This window comes from Lepidothrix coronata, unplaced genomic scaffold, assembly GCF_001604755.1.
Source record: "Lepidothrix coronata isolate B3197 unplaced genomic scaffold, Lepidothrix_coronata-1.0 Scaffold232, whole genome shotgun sequence".
Lineage (NCBI taxonomy): Eukaryota > Metazoa > Chordata > Aves > Passeriformes > Pipridae > Lepidothrix > Lepidothrix coronata.
Window position 1 is genome coordinate 1,183,612 of NW_016690412.1, and position 18,080 is coordinate 1,201,691.

At 40.5% G+C, this 18,080-nt stretch overlaps 1 protein-coding gene across 3 annotated transcripts in view; it reads right to left on the reverse strand.

Annotated features, from left to right (window-relative positions):
* TOX (thymocyte selection associated high mobility group box) overlaps positions 1-15,389 on the reverse strand; it is a 223,972-nt gene extending 208,583 nt beyond the window's left edge. For 2 of the 3 annotated variants that reach the window (XM_017834319.1, XM_017834317.1), the window contains exon 1: positions 13,324-13,577. In XM_017834319.1, coding sequence (XP_017689808.1) covers positions 13,324-13,467 — 144 coding nt within the window. In that variant the 5' untranslated portion in view covers positions 13,468-13,577. Of the gene's footprint in view, positions 1-13,323; positions 13,578-14,856 lie in introns of those variants that run through there. The other variant, XM_017834318.1, reaches the window with a different exon arrangement.
* Positions 15,390-18,080: the final 2,691 nt, after the last annotated feature.

Here is an 18,080-nt window from a genome sequence, read left to right on the forward strand (position 1 = left end):
CTTTGTCAGGAAACATATAATGAAGTTCACCTTTTAAAATCTAATGCAACAGACTTAGCACTAAGACTGTGTAAAAATAGCATCTTCTACCAATGAACTGTACCATATAAATTGATGTTCGTGAAATGTTATTATAATCTGAAGTCTAAAACCACAAAGCAAGAAAATTCCAAGTTAAAATGAAACTTCATCCTTAGCCCACCCAAAAGTGTTTAGATATAGCAGGGCTTGCCAAAGAGTAATAGTCCTATATACAAAATATGCTGCCATCACTAGAAATTTCAAACTAAATATGGAATTACAGCTCTAATTCTGACCTTTCTCTTTCCTGTTTTTATGGGTATAAACTAGTCTTTTCACTATTCCAGCACCTGTGCCGTTAATAATCTTAAGGTAACTCTTTTTAATTATTTCTGTGCAGAATTCATTCATCAGCTTCTCAGCTAAATAATCAACCCCAGAAGAAGAAAAAACAAAAACTAAATAGTAAAATTATCTTTATGGAGTACTGTGGAGTGGCCCTAAAGGAAAAAGAATTCACACAACTGAGTGGCCCACTCCTTGTACTTCAAACTTGTCAGCTTCGTGGGGTTTTTATTGTTTAGTTTTTTGGGTTTCAGTTTGTTGGGTTTTTTTAAGGGCTAGAGGCATAAGTTATTGAACGACTAGATAAGGGCTGAAATAAGATCTGCTGTTGAGGAAGAACAAGCTGCTCATCCAATTTAAGAGATAACAAATTGTGATGTGGAGAAGAATGATTTTCTCAGAGATGAGGGGGAAGGGGGGTGGGGAATGGGACATGAGATGGCATAGCATTTCATAGTGTTTCTTTAGACCTCCTCCACAATTAAATTTGTGTTGAAGGACCTCTCCGTCCACAGAAAGAGACTGCTCTTTCTCTCACCAGGTTCTATTTGTGGAGAGACTACTTTTCCCTGTTTCTCTTACGTGATCTCATCTATATAACAGTCACAAAAGCATTTCCTGATATTTTTGTGTTCTACCTTCTTAGAAGACAGTTCCTGTCAGGAGATGGTGAATCAGCTGCTGAAGCAGCAGCCTTTGTTGCAGGATGTCAGGACTTCTAGAAAACATGAGTGAGGAAAGTAGCAGATGAATGCAGCAATGGAATAGCAAACATGATGTTTCATGGACTGAAGAGAGAAAGCACTTCTCAGAGAAACCCCCTGGAGCTCAGGGAGTTTATTCCATGAGCCAGCAAACATTGCCTAGAATCATGCAAGTCCACAAAAAAAAGCAATGTATGTATCATAAAGACCTCCATAAATCCACATTCACAGAACTTTTAACACCGAAGAACTCAGGGTAAAAATCAGTCTGTCTGGGGCACACTCCACACACCCCTTCTTCACTGACAGTATAGTTACTTCAGGACCCTCTTGTGGTGTCCCTTCTCAACTAGACACCTGGTCAGTTTTTCCCTGGAGATAGCTCTGGTGCCCATACTGGTGGAAATGTTATCCGGCTTTAGCCAAGACCAGTCAGAAAATCTGCTTTCTACAGGATAGCTTCATGTTTTCTTCTGTTCTAGCACAGATTCCTAATCCCTGGGTGACAGATACTCATTCTAATGTTGTAATTCACTTGCCTTTTCATCAGGGAGAATACGTGAAACATAAAGGAGGAAGGAACATGCTTAAACCAGCGCTGAGACCACAGCCCCAGCTCTTTTCCTTAGATGAGTTCCTTAAACACTCAGTGCCCCCTTTCCCTGCTGTCCTCTCCCACACTTTACTGAACAACAGTCAGCTACCAGAGTGTGTGGAAAGCTCATGTTTACTCACAGTGTTACATCCTTACCCAGAATAAGACCTGATGATTATGATACTCTTCTATTTTTAACTCCTAATAAATAGAAATATGCATTCCAATACTGTATTTTCAGCTTTTTACAGGTCCATTGCAAGCTCAATAGTAAAAATAAGGAAATATCCTGATAAGCGAATGGCAGAAAATAATGACGAGAAAAATGACAAAATAACACACATATTCTCATGTTTGATCCAAAATCTTTAGAATGTAAGCATACCTCATGACAGCCTGTGTCAAAGTATCCACAGACTGAAGGAACTGGTAAGAGAGAGACCAAGATTTTACTAGCCACAGCAAGACTTGGTGCTCCTCTCACTCATCATGACAAGACTCTCCCTGCTACTAACAAGAGTTAACTCTGCAGTAGAAAAATCTGTGCGGAAAAATCTGTGCAGCAATGCTGAAGTGACTCAAATACCCCTAACAGACAACAACAATGAACGTCATGGATATGATCCAATGAATTAGCAACACAAAAAAGAAAGTATTTTTTGAAAGAATATTATTTGGGTTACAAAGTCAAGTGGTCAAAATGTAGAAAATGCCAGATTTGAGGCTGCCTGAAAGCCTAAGTCAGGTGCCATTTGCAACTGCATCAATGATAAAGTTGCAATGGTGTGTTCAGTTATTCCACATCTGCTGTTTTACTTCATCAGTTCCTGCCAATGACAACATAACAAAGAGCAAAATGAAAACATCCTTAAATCTCTCATTTCCAGCATTAAGGTGTTTGTAACTGAACAAAGTCCTGAACAAATGAGGTCCTTACAACATCAATGTTGTAATCTTCTCAACATTATTACAAGAACTACTATGGTGATTTACAGAAATGGTCCTGGTGTTAGTCCAAAATTACACCTTCAGGATCCACTCTTATTTTTATCAAAAACTTAGTTACAAGCTTTATCACGTTGAACAATCTAACAATGAAAAATAAATCTAAAAGTTCTTCACTTCTTTCAGGTTCTGACTTTCAAAGTCTAGAGTTTTCCCTGGCTTTGGGAGCCTTGTGGACCTGGTACTTTATTTTTCACTTACAAATCCTGAAAATCCGTGGCACTGTCAGTTCCTAATACATCCAGCCATCCACTGATGTCATACATTAAGTCAGAAGGGGTCTGCTTAATTAGAAATAAAGGAAAATCTTGTTGGTTTTCTTCTTCAGGTATTCACTGTTTTTAAGCACTTCTAAGGGTTTACTGATGTTCAAGATGTAATTGGGCGAGATAAACTTTAATTCAACACAGGAGTGAACAAACTCCATATAGGTGCCATGGTTAAACAGTATGTTGTCAGACCAGGTGATGTGCCCTCAACAATGCCCTCAATGGCATCCTCCATTCCCATACTTTTTCCCCAAATATAACCTGAAAGTGTGAGCTGGTCTTACACAAAGAGTGAAAGAGCAAAAGGGAGTCAATTTGCTTTTCATTCAAAACAAACCAGGACCCACCAGGAAAGAAACTTTTTGATTAATTAACAATTCCTTCCCCTGGGTCCTCCCAGAAAAATGCAACTGTCATCCCCCTTTAGATTTCAATGTCCCTGTATGGGCACAAAACACTAGCTCAGCTAAAAGTTCCTCACAATTGTCCTGTAGCTGTGCTTTCAGTTGCCAATGCTTTATGAGCTTTAGAAAGAATACAGTCAATGCAGTGGTTTCTGATGTAAAATGAAACCTGGAATCTAATTTGAGACATCAAAATCTAATTGCTATTCATAAGAATGAATATTTTGCTTTGTTACATTTAAGTGATATTACAGCTGATATTATTAAAACTCAGTTTTATTATCAGACTTAAAACTGAGGTCCTTATCGAGGTAAATCTCCTCCCAAATCAACAGTGTTGCTCAAAGAGTGTGGATCAAAACCAGTATGAATGAGAAAGCCCACTAGCTCTCACATACACATGAAGAAACCCTCATCATATCATATCCCCAAATCTCTGTAAAGGTGCAAGCACAAGGGCAGCCTGCCTCAGTAAATTTTTCCACTCACTTTACTTTTTTTTTTTTAACTGATTTTGTTCAAAGTACTTTTGGCGGGGGGGGGAGAGTAAAAAGATAAATACACTTCAGGTAGCAAATGCCAGAAGAAAAATATATTCCAGCAGTCTTTGGTTAACTTACACTTGATATGAATTTACATCCTCAAAACACTTCTTAATTGTGTTAAAATTTTCTGAAAACTCATTGCACACATTTTTCTTTCAAAATTCACAAGAACCTTTCTCTTTACAGTCCATTCTTCACTTGCATGCCCTTTTTCTCTCTCATTAGAAAATATATCAATTGCTTATTTAAAGAAAAAGTGTTTTGGCATGGCTGACCTGTAGAGATACACAGCTAAGCAGAGTCAGTGAATCCACTCACTCTGATATGCACACATGATATGCAATTAAAATCTCCATTCACATTCCTACGGGGTTGTCAATCAAGAGAAAAGCCTTTTTGACAACATCCAGTGAAGCGTACCAACTAACTGCTGAACAGGAACTTAAACAGTAACAGCTTTTGTTACCAGCAAGAACGGATTTTACCAAGATTGGGCTCAGTTTCTAAAGAAATAATTATGTTAAAATTTTGGGGCTTTTCATTAAAAATTAAAATGTGTCACAAAGCTATTGTGTGTGAAGGTATCATATTATGTAATACATGAGGGTTATCAGATATATGTGAAAAAAAACCTTCTAACCTCTCTTGACTGCAGGAAACAATTTATCCTTTCATACTTAGAACAATGAACAATGATTACAAGCTCATTTTTAGTGAGAAGAGAACATTATTCTAATTGCATGTTGTCTATTTGGTAGGCATCGAATATCTTTTCTAACATTATAAGCTGCCCGGTCACTAAACTAACACTAAATGGCCTGCTACTGCCAAAAATGATACTGTGAACAATTTATTACTGACACACTAGAAAATCATGTGGCTCAGTTATAAGTATTTGCAACTCCTTGCAAATATCCTGACTTTCAATTTATGATAACAGAGGAAAAGTCTTTGTTAAACACTGAAGATGCTAACATTTACTTTCTAATACCCAGTTAGATAATGCACAACTTGTAAGAGCATCCAATCTGTAAAGGTAAAACCAGTAAAAATAAATACGTTGTTAGCAATCTGCTGTTTGTGTTTTGAGCACTAACCTTGAATTACAGTTTTCAAACATGCTAATATTATTAAATATTGAAATATTTGCCCTCTTGCTTATCACACTCCATAACTGAAGAGAGAGCAGATGCATCCTGACTATTAACAGTCATGACAAATTGCCTTACTAATGAATGTTACACACTGAAAGTGCCATAACTGATTAAACCACAATTTCCCACTACCAGATAGAGAGAGACTTGGGAACTCCAGCAGTGGACAACTCTGATGTTCTGCCAACAGGCCTTCAGGGCACAGTGTGGTATTTAGAAAAACACACTGTAAATTCCATATGAATATATTCTAAAAGACTATGTGCATACAACAGGTTTTAAAGAACATTAGATGAAACAGCTTAGATTCGTAGCCGATGAGCCATGCAAAATGGATGTGTTTTAACAATTTTAGAATCATTACAAGGCTGCATTGGAGAATATTTCTGTTGGGTTCCTCTGCCCCTCTCCCCACCTCCCCAAACATTGCTTGTGCTTTGCTTTCACATAAAATCTTTCTTTTGTCAGTCTCTTTGTCGGTGCAAAATTGGCAGTGGTTCAAATTCAAAGCACTCCTATTCATTTACTGACCATTAAACCAATGTCATTCTAGTTCACATCAGCCAGAGAGCTAAGCTCTAAAAAACATAAAAGACTTGCTTCACCACTGACGAATAATGTGTACATTTTTACAGAGCTTAAACCTTAACGCTTTGCCTGAAACTAACAATACAGTATACCTTATCATTCCTTTTTCACAAGCAGGCAGCTGCTGAAACGCTTGCCACTTCAAAATATCAATTGCTTGCCAGAGTTGTCCTCAACACACCCTGTCAAACTCATGTATATTGTGCAATGAAAATGGTGCAGGACTGAAAGCTAGAAATTGTGTCAAATTCTGCTGTAAGGGTATGATGTGCAAAGAACAATGTATGACAACCGTAGAGACTACAAACAATAGCAATGGAGCCAGACACTACATATATCACAACTGTGCCTGTACATATTTTATTGTATGTATTATATATTTAAAGCATGACAAATGTGTCATTGTAGCTATGTGCTACACCAAATAGAAACCCTTCAGCTAGCTAAGCTTTTTCATTCCTCTTGATGGAAGTGTAGTGGTATTTTTCTGCCCTCTGAACATTTGTTTGTAAATCACACAGCACAAAAAAAAAAATTAAAATCAGGTTTTCAAAATAAGTAACCGAAAACAAAAGGCAATACTACAAGATGAGAAAATGAGATTTAGTTCAATTAACACTTTTGGTTTTCTCTACGGACACATAGCCAGGCTACCTTAAAGAATATCTCAGGCTATGCAAGACAAATACAATATCACTGCACCCATAAATTACAGTGTGCCTAATTTTAATGTAGATAAGTGCTGGCCTATTGATTTGCATGTTTCCCTGGCAAAATGGAAATCCCATGTGAGTATGTTCTTTGTCTGTAGAAAATGCATTTTAAAAAACCTTTATGAATACAACAATCTATGCTAAAAAGGAAAACATAAGTAACTAGTATAAAATTACATGTGGAACCTAGAGGAAGTAGTGCTCATACACACACATGTATACATGCATCTCTCTGTGCACACGTGAGAATGTGTTACACAGTCACATAGTTTTTTAGCATGTTGTTAGAATTTCTATAAAGACTCTTAAGTAATGAAAATTCAGGCTCTAAACAGAATCTTAAATTAGTTGATGAAAAAAATGAAAACTGTCAAACTAAGTAACAAAATAAGTTAATCATAAAGTGACCATGGAATGCTAGTCTTAAAGAAACAACACATGGCTGTGATGAAAAAGAAAGGATGAGCTCAACAGCCCAGAACAGCATGTAGGTTGCAAAACCTGAACACACAGTATTCCATGAGGGTCGTTAACTGATATAAACCTAACCAAAATGAATAGATACACCATTAAGGTGTTAATAAATATTTTGGAAAGAGAATGGGTGTTTTAGGTGCTCTGGGTTGCTGACCTTTGCTGTGTTTATTAGTGGGACAATGATGCATTATTAACACACAGCAGCTGTACCTGAACTGCTGCCATGAACATAATAGCCTTTTATAGCCATCAGGGGAGTGAGATAGGAGGCCTTTATTAACCACTACACATGATTAGCACATTATGTGAACTTTAGTAGGCAAATTATCTCTTATTGAAATATAATGTTTGTTATAACTAATTGTAAACATGATTTAAAAAACTTCTCAACGCAAAACTAAGAGTTTTACTGCCATTTAGTAAATAACTGGCTCAGCCATTAAAATAATAATTCTTCTTTTCCTTTGTTCAACCTGTAAAAACAACTGTGCCTCACAAAAACTTATTGCACTATGATAAAAACACCAAAGTAAATGACTTCCACATCTTGAATATTATTCTTCAGAACCATAAAAAAACCATAAACATCTATTTCCAACACAATTAAGAAAACTGCTAGTGAAGAAAAAAGAACTTGTCTTATATTTTCCTATAAAGATTACAGGCAGGTCTTAAAAGAATCAGTTTGCCAATACATTTTCAAGAGTTAACTTGAAAAAACAACACCATGATTTACTTCAAAGAGCTTAATTTTGGGTAAGATTATCCCATTAGCCTTCACAACTGAACACAGCACTGAGAGTCCATTATGAGCAGTCTTTTATGCCCTAGCAGAAAGTCATTAACATAAAATAAATCATTAGCTTTGATATTAAGCCTCTACTATCTGCAGGTTTCTATGACTAATGCTCACAACTTTGTCTGCCAAATGATCAATTATACTTTTTGGAAAGGTTATCACCCCTTTTCACCATTGTTTTTCCATTTTCTATTTATTATTATTTCAGGTTGAGGTAAACACAAGTATTGTATGACAAACAAATGTTTTCTCTTATTCATGAACACAAACCTACACACTTTTGGCAACTGTGAACAGAATATGACTTCAAAAAGCCAGTTACTTACAGTACAGGATAGAAATTATGTATTCTCAGAGTAAGTTCACTTCCTTCAAACTCAGCAATATATAACAAAGCAGAAATCTGCCTGTGTATATACATATAGAGTAGCATAGATACAATAGGAATTTACATGTTTATATAATCTTCTCTTCTGCCAGGAACTGTCTGGATTAATCTTTTGCTTCACATTGCAGACTTTATACTTCCTTTACTGACCCATTTCCCTAAGTACAGGTTATCACTGTCTGATTTCAGAGTTCTGACTTCTTCTTGCATACAGAATAAGAACTGGAGTTCACTGCAGATTTTCTTAATATAACAAAAATACATACCAGTTACAGTAACTTTCATTTAACCTTTAAGACCATATAATCATCAACAACAATAGCAGGAGACAAAAGTACCACCACAGCAGCTCAATTTCCATGCTTAGCCAGCACTACCTTTGAAAAAAGCCACTCGTGCCACTTTTGATTGGTAGAGAGTGGTTTAACAGTCAAGAATGTGAATGCTAAAACATTCTGACATTTCCACTAACCTGGACTTGTCAGATGCTCATGTAATTCAAGTATGTTTTGCAACTTAGAAAGCAGCGTGTTTCTTGGGAGGAAACCATACTACAAGTGTCTGTGGCAAATCAAATAGCAGCCCAGGGAGAAATACTAAATGAACAGTTCAGGAACAGTGTTAGCGTATGTGCAATTGAAAGATAAAATACAAATATTATTAGAGCCAAATGAAATTCAAATGATAAAAATAAACTACTTACTGCAAACATAAGAAGCAAAAGAAAACCACAGACATTGCAAATATCGATTGCACTAAGATGTCTGCTGAAAAGCAATTTTAAGTTTGAAGGTCTAAGTCAAGATTTAAACATTTTATTCCATGCCCTGACTTATTAACTGAAAAACTGATCACTACCGATGAACATAACAGGCAGATATTCCAGTAGAAGGGGGACGAGAGTGTGGCAGGGCAGTGTTTGTTGCTGCTGCTACATAATCTGTGCCTAACCATAGAATAATGCAACGCTGCCGTTTTCGAACTGAACGCTGTAGGGAGAAGCATTATGACCAAGAAAATCTCATTTGGGTTGATGTGAATTCCATGCCTGAAAGTATTTTGGAAGCATTGCTATAATTAAGAGTCATTTGGCGAATCTGTTATAAACCATGTTTTGGAGCAGTTTGTAACTCAACGTTTTTAATGAGAAAACATTCCTTGGGCAGAAAATCGGTACCCAGTTGCATAACTAAAACAGTAGAATAGACTATTTCAGTTGGAAGGGATCTACAGCAATCACACAGTTCAACCGCAACAACAAAACATTTAAATCTAGGCTATATTTAAAATAAGTACTTTCAGTGTATGCAGTCCATGCTAGACATTCAAAGAGCATGTGTCCTCTTCAAAAAGATAAACAAAGCTGCCACTAATTGCCTCTGCTGTCAGTTCCAGAAGCCAAGGTCTGCATTGATCCAGGGACTACCCTCTCACCACACGAAGTGGTGCTTTCAGGTCACTCTTGAGCCATGCTGAGAGTGCCGTCAAAGGAAGCTTTTTACTTCCAACGTCTAAGCTTTGTTATAGCTACCATCAATACGGGATTTAAATATCCAAGAATTTTTATCTAAATCCTACCACGATTAGGATAATTCTCTTCTTAAACATAAGTTGTGTTTTAAACATAGTGCGCTTTCAAATGCTTCTCTACATTCTTAGCAAGACAAGATAGTCCTGCTAAGATGGGAATCTGAGGATCGGAGGGTACTCAGTTCTTCCCAGTTAACATGCCCAACAAGCCCCAAATTCAACAGCTGTGACTGCCCAGTCTTCCACAGTTATCACCTTCTCAAATGCAGCTCCAGCTGCTCTGTGATTTAATGTAAACAACAAAGGTACTGTAGTGTAGTGTTTAGCTAATTCAGCATTCTTGGTAGGTTACTGTTTCCACTTTTTTTTTCAGAAGACCTCTTGATAGGCTGATGGAGGCTAATGCCCTAGAGTTGAAATGCATCATTCTGTAAGAGAATAAAACATAATTCCTCTGAAGGAACTGATGTTTCGCAGAAAGAAAAAAAAATTGCTGCAAGTGCTTTGGTTTATAGACATCTTTGAGAAAGATTTCTCAAAAGCACACACATAAATTGTTTTCTTTATTCCACTAAAGTTGGAACCACTTCTTTTCTGAAACACTGGAATTTCAGGAGGCACACCTGAGGCTTGCCCAAAACTCTAAGACTACATACTAAGGTCTAGTAACACAGGAAAGAAAAGTCCATTTCCCTTCTTCCTATGTGGTATTTTTGAAACTAAAACCCTTAACACTTGAAAATCAACAGTCAGCCATAATGCAACTGTTCAATCTTTCCTTTAAAAAACAGCAACAAATTTAAAGTATGATTCTAATGCAGTAGAGGGCAAGTAGTTCTCTAAGTGAAAAAAATATGTCCAGAATAAACAATATGAGCATAATCTAAAATGCTGTCAAAACAGTAACACAGCATTTCAACTTTAGAGTTGCCCTTCAGAGCACTTGCTTGCCACAATTCTGAGTTTCAGATAGAGACTGGATGGAAGAATGCCACTGGAAATAATGTACACTTTGTAAACAGCCATGGAACATTGTATTTAGAGTAGTCTCTATGGTAGAGTTAAGTTTACACAATAAATTAGTCTAAATGCCGAGTATAAATATATGCACTTTTGCTCTGTGGAATTCTGATTACGAGTGGGATTTTACCTGCTTACAAAGCACTGTATTATATCTCCTTATCCACTTCTACCCAATGCCACTCTGGTTTTTTCATTTTGAAAGGTTTTGCTTCCCTCTCCCTCCTTTTTCCTCTTACTCCTCTCTTTAAAAACAACTACAGTCTATCATTTTACCTCTGCTGTCTGGCTGTATTTTTCCACTGCACTGACAACTACCAGTGAACACAAGAAAGATGAGTTGTAGGCTCCCGTATTTTTGAACAAGGTAGCAAATCACAGAAGAATCCAGTGCATAATTCTGCAGGGCTAACCATTGGGAGCAGTAAAGACCATTATTTTCTGCCTACTGTTGGCAGAGGTCAGCATCCCTGTCATTAGCTGTGTCAAACTATAATTATATAACTGCACTTTATGTGAGCAGATATCTGAAAACACTGCAAAGTTGCAAGTATTAAAATTAAAATATACCAATCCTTCTTACAGTACTGATCAAAGCAGTCTTTGGAGATGACACTTCAATGTAGAAAGCTACAAGGCTGTTATTTATTGCTCTTTACATAAACATTTAAACTTATCATTTCAAGCAGCTCAAAATCAGTGGCCATATTCTTCTATCAAATTAAGACACTTGGATTATCAAAGTTATTTCTTTTATAGCATTCAACTCAATTACGGAATGTGATGCTTCCCAAAATAAACTTCAACCGAACAGACTATTCACATTAGCCTGCACATATCTGAAATGTAATTACGCTTCAAGTTTCAAGAGTCGAACAGTACAACTCCAACCCTAAATCTGTCCAGTGTAAGAGCTCCACTATGTTATTTCAAAGGCTGACCTATATACCACAGCATACCGTCCATTCTGTCTGTTTGTATAAGAGATACCTCACACAGTTGTCATAACCAACATTGTTTGCATTGTTCTTTCACTTCTCTCTCTTCATGGGTAATGCAAAAGAAACAAGGAAAAGTCTGCATAACAATATATGCAGAATATAACGAGCTTTCACAGCAGATACAGAAATATTAGGCTAAGATGCTTAGAATGCTATTTTAGGTTTATAAAATAAAGATCTAAGCAGTCTTCTGAAACAAAGCCTGCCAACTGAAAATTGTAAGATAAGACGTGAATGTTTGAATCTACATTATTGCATTTTCCTTTGGCTACAGAAAAGTGCATGTCAATACCTCCCATGCATGTGCCTGGGAACTCTTATACTATGAGCAATCATCTGACCAGGAAAAAAACTAGCGCTAACAGAACAATTAGAAAACCTAAAAGGCTAAGCATTTGTGGAATACATTCTAAATTATCAGCAGCTCAAGCAAACTTAAAATGTAAAGAATCAAAGTCTGGTAAATTTGTAAAAGAAAACACATCACCAAAACCCAGGTATGAAAAATAGGACCAAATCCTCTAATAAGGGCCAAAAGCAAGTTTTAACTAACTTTACAAGAACCAAAATCCAGTTTCGAATGAGTTTTGCAAGTTAAGACCTAATGAAGATCAGCATTCTGACCCAGAGCGTGGATCCATCATACTCCATCATCTCCATCTCCTTTCCTGGGAGAGATCACTCAAGCAAACACTCAACCAAATACACTGAACACAAAATTCTGCAGGCCTCCTGCCCTTCAAACTCCCTAAATACACAGAGCCTGAAAATGAGTGACAGAGCAATACTGTAACATGACGACATGTTTAGAACAAGTCAGATAAGTTTTCACAGCAATGTTAATCATGCTGGGTGAAGGGGGTGAAAAACGAAATGTTCACTAAGTGTATGCCTCCAAAGGGGCCTGGCAAACCTGCTCTGTCCATTTAATGTAATCAGTGGTCAGTGGAAAAGACATCTGAAAAAGACATTTGTTCAATACTCGGTATCTTATACTGAAACATTCTTGGTAAGTCTTTTCCAAGCATAAAACATATGTCTTATGACTGTGCACTTTTAAACACATTATCAGTTCAGGCAAAGTGAAATAGAAGAGTTGCAACTTGTCTACAGAATGAGTGTCTCATTTGCATTTAAAAAGAACAGTTTGCTCCCTCATACATGGCATGACTTGAAAGAAGCTTTAGCCAGCTAGTAAAGAAATTCTGGAAACGACTTTCTAAATTAATTTATTCGATTTGCAGTGCAACACACCAAAAATTATTTAAGGAACTTAATTGGAAAATGATTTAATATATTAAAGTAATTCCTGATTTTCCAAAGCATTTAACTTTTAAATTAAATCTGGTACACTATCTCAAGAATGATGACTGAAATGTGTATTCAAGCCATTACCTTCTTTCTGAAGCTTTAAATCATTGATAGGTTTAATAACGTCTGTCCAGTTTCACTGCCAAACGGGTCGTCAAACACTTTGGTGCTTATGTCATTAATATCAGCCTAGGATTTTCACATGGTAACATTTCACTGTTACAATTTACAAAACTGACAATAGAGAAAATAACAGCAAGCCATAGAAGAAAGGCAGCAGTAGCCCCATGATTACTTAGAGCACTAACAAAAAAATAATGCACACATAAATGCTCCTACGCATCTGAACTCTTCCTGCTGAACAAAGTTCATTCCTGGCACAAACTTCCAATCTGTAGGGCAGGTTTACCAGATGCTGCAAAACAGTTACTTAAAACAGTGCTAACAGTCATACCTCTGGGATCTCTCTTGAAATATCCTTAGGCATCCACCACAAAGGGCCAGATTTATCCCTGGATTCTATAACTCCATTGAGTATATGTGAAATGCAGCCAGGATGAATTTGGTCCTTTCTGTTGTGATTGGTAGATGCGACCATGTGGGAAATCTTTCCGGAAAACTGAGAGGGCTTCACCCGGGCGCCGCAGCCTCCGCGCCTCAGCACAGACACACGCTATTTTGCTGTTTATCTCTGAATCGAGGCAGCTGCTCGGGATGAAAGGGACGGCTCGGAACGTCTCTCTGACACGTGAGACCGTCACAATAGCCGGGCGCGGGACCGGGCTGTCCGCCGCGGGCCGAGCCGAGCCGAGCCGGGCCGGGCGGGTCCCCGCGCCCCCCGGACCCCGCCGCCCCCCGCACCCGCGGCCGGCCCTGCGGAGCCTGCGCACGGCGGGGCTTGCGCTGCCAAAAGCCATCTGCTGCCGCAGCCCCCCACGGGCTGCCACGGCGGGCTCCCGAACGAGCGCCCGAGCGCGCAGGTTTGAACACATCGCTCCCTCCCGGCTTGCTCCCCCCTTGGCCGGGGTGTGCTCAAAGGAGTGCTCTGGGCAACTCGCACTTCCCGATCGTTTCCTACAGCCACCGTTTTATTCATGTGCGAAGCCCATTCCGTAACAGCAGAGAAAGTGCAGCTCATGCATAAAGCACCAGCTGGCTCAGGCCACAGCGGCAGTAACAATGCAGGAACCCCAGCCCCCTTCCTCGGCAGCAAAAGTCACGCAAAGTGTTCCCGGACCGTAGCACCAAACTCTCGGAACCAGACTCAGGATTTGGGCGAGCGCGGGCCTCCTCTGCGGTTCCTCCTTCCCCTGGGCTCGGGAACCTAAAACTTAGGTCTGCTCAGGTACTGACCCTATTTGCAGAGGTTTAATCAAGTTACAGAGAAATTGGTAAGGCAGTTGCACAGCTGGGACAGTGTCGAGCCAATGTTCTGAACAGACTTGTCACCACTATACACACTTATTGTGCATATAGAGAGATGTGTATGTGTATGTATGTCACACGCATACAAACACAAATACACAAATGCGCTCCCGGTACCGCCAAGTACCGCTTTGACACACGAACTGCGGGGCAGAGTTTCTGCCGATTTGTGGGGGGCGCGATCTTTCTCATTAACAGAACCCTTGGAAATTCAAGTCCCCCGCATCAGCATCCCCGTCCACGCCGTTTCTCCGAAAAGATGTTATGGAAAATGCCTCCCCCACCCACCCCCCCGCTCCAGCCGCCCGCCCCCAGACTACTCCGGGGGTTTAATTTGGGGTGCCTGCGGGGGAGCCGGTGTGTGTCCCGGCGGCACCGCTCCGCGGCGGGCGGCACTGCGCTCCCCAAACCCCGGCAAGTACCGCTGCCCTCCCTCCGCCTCGCCCGGGAACTTGGTGCGCCGCTCGCCAAAGCGCAGCGCCCGCTCATGCAACACGCCGCGACAACAGCACACACCGACAGCACAGATAAAACACCTCGGACGACACAAAACACGAGTCACCTTGTTGCAATAGTAGGGGTCCAGGCAGGGGGAAGGTCCCAAACAAGGCGTATCAGGAGCGGCTGCAGGCTGAGGAGGTGGCGAATAAAATCTTACGTCCATTTCACTAAAACATCAAGCAAACTCCTTTCCTTTTCTTTGGGTCGTTAATGTTGGTGGAAAAAAGGGGGGAGTGTGAGTGTATGTGTGTGTGAGGGAAGGGGGGGACACACAAGACTGAGAAGGATAAAAAAGAGGTGCCTGACTTCAGTAGTCAAACACCTTCCCTGCCTCACATCCGTTTGTGGTTTGTAAAGAGAGAGAGAGGAGAGGAAAAAAAAAAAAATCTCTTCCAAAAAAGCACCGGTCTGCAGATGTCTGCGAGAGAACCCACGAACCCTCCTTCTTCTACGGCAGGGCAGGTAACTTCGAGTACTTATTGTTTCCCCCACGCATCGGCACCGGGGCGCTCGCTCCGTGCGTGCCGCTCTTTATGGGAGTCTCAGAGTTGGTTCGCTTCTCCCTCCCTCCCTCCCTCTCGCTTGCTCCCTCTGTTCTTTTCCCGTTCTTTCTCTTTTTTTTTATTATTGTTGTTGTGATTGTTGTTATTTTTTTATTTGGTGGTTTTTGGTGGCCGTGTGTTTTGGTTGCCCTTCACAGTGAAGAGTGGGCCCTTGGGGGGGGGAGGGGGGGAATAAAGGGGGAGGCGGCAACAGCGGCCGGGCCCCCGCGTACCCCGGGAGTGAGCGGAGAGACGAGGCGCTGGAATGGCCGCCCCGAGCGGCCCGGATCGCTCGGCTCGGCTCGGCTCGGCTCGGCCCTTCTCGGCGGGCGGCGGCAGGGGACGCACCGCGCTCCGCCGCGGAGCTGCTGCTCCGAGTGTGCCTCACACAAAGGGGCCGGCAGAGGAAGAGCCATTTGCGGCCGCCGGGGACGGGGCTGGGAGTCGCGGAGAGGGGGCGCTGCCGCGCCCGCCATCCCGCCGCCGTCCCCGCCCTTTCCCACCCGCCTTCCCCGCCCGGCTCCCGGCGCCGCCCGGCCCCGTCCCGTTACTATGGCATCTCCTCTGCGGCGGGGCCGGGGCCAGGCCGGAGGGCCGGGTGGAAGTGGCGGTGGGAGAGCGAGGGGTTCACTGGGCCAGCCTCAGGCTGCCAGTGTGGCCGCGGGCAGGTCCCTTGAGGTGCTTCTGTGAGACCCCCGGCCCATCTCCACGGCCGTGTTGCAAAGATGGGGTCAGGCTGCCCTGGCAGCCCTCTGAGGTTGGCTGGGTCGAGCTGCCAGCAGAGTCCATAGTCTCCAGTCCCAGCAGAGTGGAAGCCATTGCCCAGAGTTTGTGGTGGCAGAAGTACGCTGTGATCCATGTGCATGCCCCAGAAACCAGGAAACAGGCGAAAGTGTAAAGCACCAGTGAAATACCTCGTCAGCCGGGATCTGCCCCATTAGATCATGGTGGTCAGGCCTGGCCGTGTTGTGGACAGTACTGACACAAGGCATAGGAGGGAAACTTGAGGAGATGGGCAAACTGAGAGGGGAGGAAGGGGAAGAGAATGGGGCAGGGAAAATGAAGAGGAGCTCAATTAGCTGCAAACAAGGGTGCTGACAAAGGAAAGTTGGGAATCCAATGGGATGCGGGAGAGGGATTGGTGAGCAAAACAATGTTTAACAGGCAAAAACAATGAAAGAAAGGGTGATTTCAAGACACCATGAGCAATCCCACTGAGTTTCCTGCTGAGTCTCTGGTAGTTTTAATCAGGACAGAAAGGATGGAAGAGAAGGAGTACAGGAAGGACACTGTACTGATCTTAGATAATGCCCAACAGAGGAATTGTGTTATGAAAAAATAGGAATACCTTTCCTTTTTTAAATGAAAACAAATTAGTGAGTGCCACAAAAATAAGCTGAGATGATGATGTTTAACACGAATAGTTACATTTATCAATACGAACATTTCCGCCACAAAACAGGTGAAATCTGAAGAACTTTTAAAAAGATTTGTAATGCACATTGTCACACAAAGCTGTCTTTTCGTCACTGAAAAAAATAAATCCATGGTAAAGATTTCAAGGGGACTCAATATTACGTGGGAGAAAATCACAAATTTTAGATGAAGAAATCACTGTTTGTGTCAGGATATATTTATGTATATGTATTGAGATGTATAATTTGCACCTCACATATTTTGATATTGTAAAGAGTCTTTCAAGATAACGTTAAATCATGACTTTTTTCCATGTCAAACAACCTGCTTTTAGTAAAGTCTAGTTATCTGGAAAAAAATACATAAGTAATGTAAACAAAACTCTAGAGAAAGCAGGTTTGAAGCAATATTCCTATTTCAGGATTATTTGATCAAAAACATTTCTGAAGATTCTTGGTTGTCAGTTCGACACAGTTTAAGTTTGATGGTAATAAACGTTTTTCTTAAACATGCAATTACAAATGGATCTCAGTTGCTTTCTTTTTAATAATGTTTGAAACCCTTATGGCATTGGAGAAAAGCTTGAAAACATGACCTAGAAAAAACTCCAGAAAGCAAAGGAAAAGACATTAACATATTTAAAAAAAAAAGCCATCATGATTTTTTGGCAACTGACTCATTATTTTGCATGTTTGGGATTAGACATTTTGAAAGTTAAAAAATCCTAAAAAAGACTTTCCTTTGCAAGAAATGTACTTGACGCCTGACAGATATATCACTGCTGCAAATGGCTGATATGTGGACCATAATTTGACAAAGTGAATGGGAGACAGATTGCAAGCTCCGTATTGAAAAGCTGCTGTTGAGAAACTTGTTATTCATGGACAGTGGATTAGTTTTAAGCCTGTTGTGGCGAGAGGTGGTAGAGATGTACCAATTCTAGATGTGTTGGTATAGGCAACCTGGTGTATGCAGGCACAGCAATGCTAATGCAAACCTGGAGAGGTCAATACCAGAATGACTAGAACATCTGATAATGAAAAGTAGAGAATTAGCTTTCTATTTATGTGAAATATTACTGACTATTGCCTTAAGAAAGGTTTCAAGTTCCTAGGAGTCTGTAGGAGTTTACAACTGTACCATTTGCTTTGCACAGCACTTCAAGTTATTTTCAGTACTTAATGATGCAGGCCCTGAGAGGTTATAAAATTTTTGCTGCTACTTACAGAGATGATTTAATCATTGAGATGGTAAAAACACCTGAGATTTGTGGCAGTTATCTGTACAGTTTGTAAAAATTAAAAAGCTATACATATTAATCTGTTAA